The sequence below is a fragment of the Solanum tuberosum genome, unplaced genomic scaffold (assembly GCF_000226075.1).
Source record: "Solanum tuberosum cultivar DM 1-3 516 R44 unplaced genomic scaffold, SolTub_3.0 scf00331, whole genome shotgun sequence".
In the NCBI taxonomy this organism is placed as follows: domain Eukaryota; kingdom Viridiplantae; phylum Streptophyta; class Magnoliopsida; order Solanales; family Solanaceae; genus Solanum; species Solanum tuberosum.
The window spans coordinates 177787-185798 of record NW_006239253.1 but is presented as its reverse complement, the minus strand read 5'-3'; the positions used below and the strand labels follow the sequence as shown (position 1 = coordinate 185798).

The window sequence follows — 8012 nt, the reverse complement described above, 5'->3', positions numbered from 1 at the left end:
CCCCCCCCCCCCCCCCCCCCCCCCCATGAACAACAAACAGAATGACAGTTTTATTATACTATTCCTGAATAAGAAAAAAAATCAATGTTTTGGCAAATAACTATAGTTAATATTTAATAAGAGTAAATTAGAAATTAAATAATAAATTATCTCTTAATTTTTTAAACTGGACAAATAAAAATACGGAAAGGAATATGATAGATACACTAGTGAATTGTAGTTGTATTTGGTATGGATTAAATTAAACTAATGAAGATTAGGGAAAGATATGGGGCCATAATCCAGTCCATAAGTAGTGCGGTATTAACACATAATATTAGTAATTAGCCGCCCACAATATCTCAAAAAAATAGTTTGGTACTTTACTTCATGGAAATTTCTTTATTTTAGTGATTTTGAACAACTATAAATAGAACATCACTAAAACTTATAACATATTCAATATTCCACAATTCAAAAACTATTTACTAAGGGATTATACATATTAGATCAACTTTAAGAGATTTAATTAGTAAATGGGGTTCATTTCAAACATCAATAATGAGCTTCTTTCTAAGGTAGCAACCAATAATGGACATGGAGAAAACTCAGCTTATTTTGATGGATGGAAAGCTTATGAAATTGATCCTTTCCATCCAACACAAAATCCTAATGGGGTTATTCAAATGGGTCTTGCAGAAAATCAGGTAACAACATGAAAATATTTTTAATTAGTGTTCATTTTCTCCATCTACACTCCCTTTGTTCTATACTCCATCCGTTCTATTTTATATGAGTTAGTTTGACTTGATACGGAGTTTAAGAAAGAAAGAAAGAGTTTTGAAACTTATAGTCTGAAATAAGTGATATATGTTTGAGTGACTACAAATCATTTCATTAAGGGTAAAATGAGTATTTTACAATTAAATTGCTGTCATTCTTTTTGGGATGAAGTACTAAAAATGAAAATGAGTCGTATAAATTGGGACAAATGGAGTACTTATTAAAACCACCACAAGCTCCAAAGAAACTTTTGGTTTGTATCAAAGTTAGGGTTGATTTCTATCACTGATAAACTAATAGGTATCTCAGAAAGTTAAATTTCATTTTTATTTCAACATTTTTCAATAAAAAAAGTGACTTAATTATCAGAATAATTATTAGTATTACTTGAATAACATCTGAGAAAAAAAAAACGTTGTGCTAGCTAGTTAAATATTGCAATTAATGTTTTTATTTTTTATTTTTTATGTTCTTGTAGCTTTGCTTTGATTTAATTCAAGAATGGGTGGTGAACAATCAAAAATCCTCCATTTGCACTGCTGGAGGCTGTGAAGAATTCAAGGAAATTGCAATTTATCAAGACTATCATGGTTTGCCAGAATTTCGAAGGGTAAGAACTTAAACCTAAAAACACCGAAACTATTACTCCCTTCATTTTAATTTGTCTCATTTTCCTTTTTAGGTTGTTATATATATATATATATATATATAGAGAGAGAGAGAGAGAGAGAGAGAGAGAGAGAGAGGAGTGCGTCATGGCAAGCAACACTAAAGTTGTATCTGTGTGATCTATATGTTAAAAAATTCAAGCTATACTGAAAGTAATTAACCACTAATATTTGCATTAGAGTAAGTTGGGTGAAACCCTCTCTCGAACCCTACTAACACAGATTACTTTGTGCACCAGATCACCACAACATTCAAATGTCATTTGAGTACCTTTATAGTCGAAAAGTCTTTTCCTTACTTTCTTAAACTTTCGTATTCTGTGAAACTAAGACACATAAAATATAACCATTAACGAAAGAAGTATATATATATATGTGCAGGCAGTTGCAAGGTTCATGGAAAAAGTGAGAGGAGACAAAATTAAATTTGATGAAGAACGTATAGTAATGAGTGGAGGGGCAACTGGAGCTCATGAATTACTTGCCTTTTGCTTGGCTGATCCTGGAGAGGCTTTTCTTGTTCCTACTCCCTATTATCCTGGGTAACTATTTTTTTTTCTTTTTCTTATAGTTAAAATCGCGATTTGATATTGATCCGTACCTTATATATTAAGATTCAAAAAAAGAAATAGGGGACATAAAATCGAACCTCCTTAGAAACTATAAGTGATCGTTGAGGTGGTGTGTGTCAAACAATTATGAATATATTAATATGATATAGAGATCTATTATATTTTATTTATTCGCCTCAAACCCTAATTTTACAACAATAAAAGTAAAATACAATAAAGTAAAGATCACAAAAAACATATATATTGTGAATAAGCCATGAATACTTTAATTATACTCCCTCGGTTCTTTTTTATTCGTCCAATTTTGAATTTTTATTTGTCCCCTTTTATTTGTCATTACAAAAAACATATATATTGTGAATAAGCCATGAATACTTTAATTATACTCTCTCTGTTCCTTTTTACTTGTCCAATTTTGAATTTTTATTTGTCATTTTTGACAAATCAAGAAAAGACAATATTTTTTTACCTATTATGCCCTCAATTTATTTAGAGAGTTAATGTTTTTGAAAAGGGTAGAACCTCCTTAATGAGTAAATTGATTTTGGAATTCTATCAATTTATAGGGATAAAATAGTAAACCCACTATGTCAATTATTATTTTCTAAATAGGTGTGTCAAGTAAAAAATGAACAAGTAAATAGGGACCGAGGGAGTATGAAACTACGAATTAATATTGGAAATTATCGTATGGTAAAATGTAATATTTTCTACATCCTAATTTGGTTGGTAACTTTTTGTTTTTTCTAATTTTATAAAATATTGACAACATTCTTTTTGGAAAAAAATTAGAGGTATGGAAAGGGAAAATGGGGGAGGGGGGATTACGAGGAGAATTGAACTATCGATCACCAACAAAGTGAAAGTTCAGATAGTTAACAAATTGAGCTATTTACTAAAATTCCCCATTCACAACATTCTCTTATCCAAATTTATGTTGTTTTTCTTCAAATTATTGGACTAAGTGACTGTTTTGTTACTAGATTCTCGACAAATATTTCTAATTCTTACTAAAGTATTTCCAAATATTTAATTTGCAGATTTGATAGAGATTTGAGTTGGAGAACTGGTGTACAACTTTTTCCCATCATTTGTGAAAGCTCCAACAATTTCAAAGTCACAAAAAAAGCCTTAGAAGATGCATACAACAAAGCTCAAGAATCCAATATCACAATAAAAGGCTTACTTTTAAACAATCCATCAAATCCATTAGGCACAATTTTAGACATGGAAACATTAAAAGATACAATAAGGTTCATCAACGATAAAAATATACACCTCGTATGCGACGAAATTTACGCGGCCACGGTCTTCAACGAGCCCAAATTCATCAGTATTTCCGAAGTTATAATAAGCGAAAATGTTCAATGCAACCTCGATTTAATACATATCGTGTATAGTCTATCGAAGGATTTAGGGTTTCCCGGATTTAGAGTCGGAATTATTTACTCGTACAATGATGTTGTAACAAAATGTGCTAGAAAAATGTCGAGTTTTGGGCTCGTATCGACGCAAACGCAGTATTTAATATCTAACATGTTGTTAGATGATACGTTTATCGAGAAATTCGTTGTCGAGAGTCGTGAAAGGTTGGAGAAAAGGCATGGGGTGTTTACTAAGGGACTTGAAAATATTGGAATTAACACGTTGGAGAGTAACGCTGGGCTTTTTTGTTGGATGGATTTGAGAAGTTTACTTAAGGAAAATACATTTGAAAGTGAAATTGAATTATGGAGAATGATTATTAATGATGTTAAACTTAATGTTTCACCAGGTTGTTCTTTTCATTGTTGTGAGCCTGGTTGGTTTAGGGTTTGTTTTGCTAATATGGATGATGACACTATGAGGATTGCATTAAGGAGGATTGAGATTTTTATGGTACAATACAAAGGGATTAATAATATTATTGAAGAGGGAATCGAGAAATCTCTTCCTATTGCACTTGGTTCAGTATCTCTTAGGTCGATATCTGATAACAACGTCAGAGGGAGAAGGTCGATAGCAGAAGGTAACGAACTAGAGACTCTCTTGTGATTAATTCTGTAATAAGAGCAGGACGAATTGCTCATTTAACATCAATGTCTACTTTAAGGAATGAATATATTGAGTAGTTGACTTCACAATTTATCAAACCATTATCTGAACTTTTTTTTTTTTTTTTAGTTTTCTACTTTATAATGTTTATAAATGAAACCTTCATCCATAGATTCACTACTTTATTGAGGTAAAGTAGTATTTTAACTATTAGGGTGTATAGAATTATTACCACCAATATTTTTCATTTATGTGTTGTTCTTTCTCTTTTTCTCGTCCTATACCCTCTTATATTAGCTTTGCCATTTTGTCACTTGAATATACCATACATATGTAACGTATATGCCACGTATATATTATTGGTGCATATGAAATACATAGGATATATACGATATATATATAGAGAGATATTTAGAAATGACAAACTTAATAGATATAATAAGGCTTTATAGCTATAGTTTTGATAATTGCTTTTCATAGCTATAGTTTTGTGCTATGGAGGTTGTGGTTTGTATATTTCTACCCATTTGTATATTTCGCTTATGAATATACAAATAGAGTAAGTATATACAAATTCTGTATTTATACATTTAGTAATTTTTCAGAACTCTGTTTGTATATTTCGCTTGCCAATATACAAACAGGGTAATTTATTATGATTTTTTCATAGATCGTATAAATAACTAGGGTAAGCATATACAAAATTCTGGATTTATACAAATCAGACGAATTAAACAAATTAGGCGAATAACAATAATTGGGGGAAACTGTACATGCGAATTACAATTTTCCTAAACGGTAGTTATAATACCTAATAAAAGCTAAATATTTGCTGCATAATTTTCCCATATATATATATATATTTTTTTTTTTTCTCATAATAGGATCATGCTTTATTTGCGCAAAAATCTTGTGACCTTTTTAGCAATATTTAAAGGGCTTTTTTCCCTTAAATTTAGTATTTAATCAATCATCAACATATAAATTGTATTTAATCATACATCGGCGTATAAATCTGATAATCCTTCAATTAGAAAATTCGAAAACAATGAAATCCATCTGAAACAAGATTGATTAATTTTACATACCCTTTCTTTAATTTAGAAAGAAAAACAAACTTCACATACTTTATTTTACTCACAAAAAAAAAAAAAATTTAAAAAAATTGTACATATACAATTGGTATAATTACCCCCTAAGCAAATGATCATACAATTGTAACACTCTTCTTACTGTCTTGAATACTTTATAATGAATTGCACTAACTTGGTTGTAAATCCAAGAAAGGTGATTGTTAATGTCCAAAACTTTTTGTACCATACAAAAATTGGACTTATTAATGGTTGCACAACAAACTTGTAACTATTTAGTAACACTTGATATGCAACTTGATGATTCTTTACAAATCCTACAAGGAACCAAAAAACATAATTCAAAATTTTTAAATTTATTTAATTTTAAAATATGGAAAAACAAAAGTAGAAGAAATTGACATACTCAAGACGATTTCAGGGAATTCATCGAATACTGAAGTTACCATATTGTACAACGCCTGTTTTTGGTCAGGACAGGAAAAGACACGTGTTACAAATAATCTATTCAAAACCTAGTGTGCAAAATGATATAATTAGTAAAAGTGGTGGTAGACATACCAAAATTTTTGGTTTCATTGATGATTCTGTAATAACTTGAGCATTCCTGCATACAATATATGTTGCTTAGTAATTTATGCTTGTGTAATTATTATATTACAAAGTATAAGAGGCATAATGAGGATCAATATTTTACTTAATGAGTAGTTTTTCTCCATCTCTTGATAATTCATAGTAGCTGCAGCCTCTACTAAAGGGTACTTCTTTCTTCTTCCACTCTGAAATAACAAGTATTCTCTTTCAATTTGGGACATTTTTAAATAACAGGCATAATACATAAACGTGCCTCTTTAATTTGGTCTCAACTGACATTTATGCCCTTCAACTTTGTAAACTTGTATAAAGTTGAACAAGTAGACACATGCATCCTACGTGGCGTCCAATTAGTATAAAGCTACGTAGGACACATATGTCTACTTATTTAATTTTATACAAATTTACGTGTCTGCTTATGCACATTCAAAGTTGGAAGGCACAATTATGTATTATGCCTTTTAGAAATGAGTCCTTAAAGTTTTAAGAAATGCAATTCTAGTTCACTTAAAAGTAGTGATTACCTAAATGCCAGTATACTATTGCTGTAAGATCAACACCTTCACGAATATTGTCTATGCTGAACTCTGTGTTTTGGTCCAAGCTTGTGGTTAGTTGCTCCAGAGATTTTAAAGCCTCCTGCATAAATTTGCAAAAGGGAGTTGAAGAATCAAATTAAGCAGTGGTGGAGCACATAGATCGAAGGGTGGTCAATTGGACATCAGGGTTAAGTCGGAGCTATAGTTCTAGTTACTGTTCCAACAGAACTCAATAGCTTTAGCCAAAACTCTATAATTATGTTAAAAGTCCACTTAATATGTATAAATAATGGAAAACTTACATAAGTCTCACAAGTTTAGGAGCGAATTACTTAAATACGCTCTAGTTTGCAATATTATGAATCTTAATTATCAGATTTTGGTGCGTCCAGATACATGTATTTTGGGATACATGGGTCAAAATTAGGTGTAATTTGTTCTAGATACATTGTGTCCAAGTGGATTCGCATCTATCTTGGATACATAAGAAGTTTCGCTCGCCTCCCTCCCATTTCGCTCGCTACACTCCTTTGTATCTAGTATCCCAGATACATGTGAATGACACCTAGATAAATAAAGATACATGTATCAAGTGTGTATCTAATGTGATTCACATGTATCTGAAATACCTAACTATCTCGCTCGCCTCTCTCCCTATTTTTAGTATATTTGGTAGCAAAAATACATATATCTAGGTGTATGTTCCTCAAAAATATCAAACTCTTAATTAGTGGTATGATACACAGTATTTTTAAACTATATATAATAATAGGTATATGATAGTAGAGTATATCTAATTATGTAGTTTCTCCGGCTTCTTTTTTTAGCCCATCACCCAAGGGCTAACCCAAATATACAAAATTTATAAATTGAAACCTTTTGCAAAATTCCTAACTTTGCCACGTGGATTAGAAGTGTAATTCATGTTCTCAACAAAAACAAAAAAAAAGTGCAAACCTTTCTCCCTTGAAATGATTGAGGGAATGAAAAATCATCAAAGAAACAATCTTCTGATATGAGCAGGGCCAGTTGGTTTAGGTCCTTGTTGTTTATACTTGAGTACAACTTTCTAATTGTGTTGGATGGTGAAAATGAGCTTGTGACAACATCAGGATTGACCATTGAACAATACGCGATCAAGGACCTCTGTCTGCTCCTGATACTTCTTATCTTGAATTTTTGCTCATGTACCTTTGTGTTTTTCGCGTTATGAGCTTTCAATAGAGGAATGCTTTCGCGATTCCTAAAATCTGGCGTGGACGATAAACTTTGCCAGCCAACTTGGCTTGAAAATGTCATGTTATAGATAACAAAGTTGCAAGATAGATCAAATAATTTTATAGATGCAATGCCTTAGCAAGGAGAAAAGGAATCAATGAACGTACCTAGTGCTTTTCTTAATAATGTTGTAAATAATGTTCTATGCCTTGCTTTAAAATTAGGATACAACTTAGAGCATGTATTGCAATCTTCAGGGCAAAGGGAATAGAATCCTCGCCAATAAGGTGAAAGTTCAGATAGTCAATCAACTGAGCTATTAAGATTCTCATATGTAACATGTTTGCTATAGGGTGAACCTCACCATTTTGACATTGAATATATACATTTATGTAAAAATTATTAAAATTTCAACGGATATTAAATTTTGAACCTATAGTTCCAAAAGTGCAATAATACAATAATAAGACTTTAAAGGTCGAACATATTTAATATTCTTGATCTGCCTCTATTTATTTTCAGGATAGGTATATG

The 8012-nt window shown here is 31.0% G+C and overlaps 2 protein-coding genes across 2 annotated transcripts; one reads left to right on the top strand and one right to left on the bottom strand.

Moving 5' to 3' along the window:
- Window positions 1-456: 456 nt before the first annotated feature.
- On the top strand, window positions 457-4112 carry LOC102588307 (1-aminocyclopropane-1-carboxylate synthase-like). Its single transcript, XM_006360677.2, has 4 exons — window positions 457-686; window positions 1241-1372; window positions 1812-1972; window positions 3043-4112. The coding sequence occupies exons 1-4, from the start codon at window positions 516-518 to the stop codon at window positions 4034-4036; spliced, it is 1458 nt and encodes a 485-aa protein (XP_006360739.1). The 5' UTR covers window positions 457-515; the 3' UTR covers window positions 4037-4112.
- A 1079-nt stretch (window positions 4113-5191) lies between these two features.
- On the bottom strand, window positions 5192-7559 carry LOC107063289 (uncharacterized). Its single transcript, XM_015314947.1, has 6 exons — window positions 7218-7559; window positions 6246-6360; window positions 5825-5906; window positions 5689-5734; window positions 5534-5588; window positions 5192-5444 (listed from the first exon to the last, which is right to left on the bottom strand). The coding sequence occupies exons 1-6, from the start codon at window positions 7557-7559 to the stop codon at window positions 5266-5268; spliced, it is 819 nt and encodes a 272-aa protein (XP_015170433.1). The 3' UTR covers window positions 5192-5265.
- Between the last annotated feature and the right edge of the window lie 453 nt (window positions 7560-8012).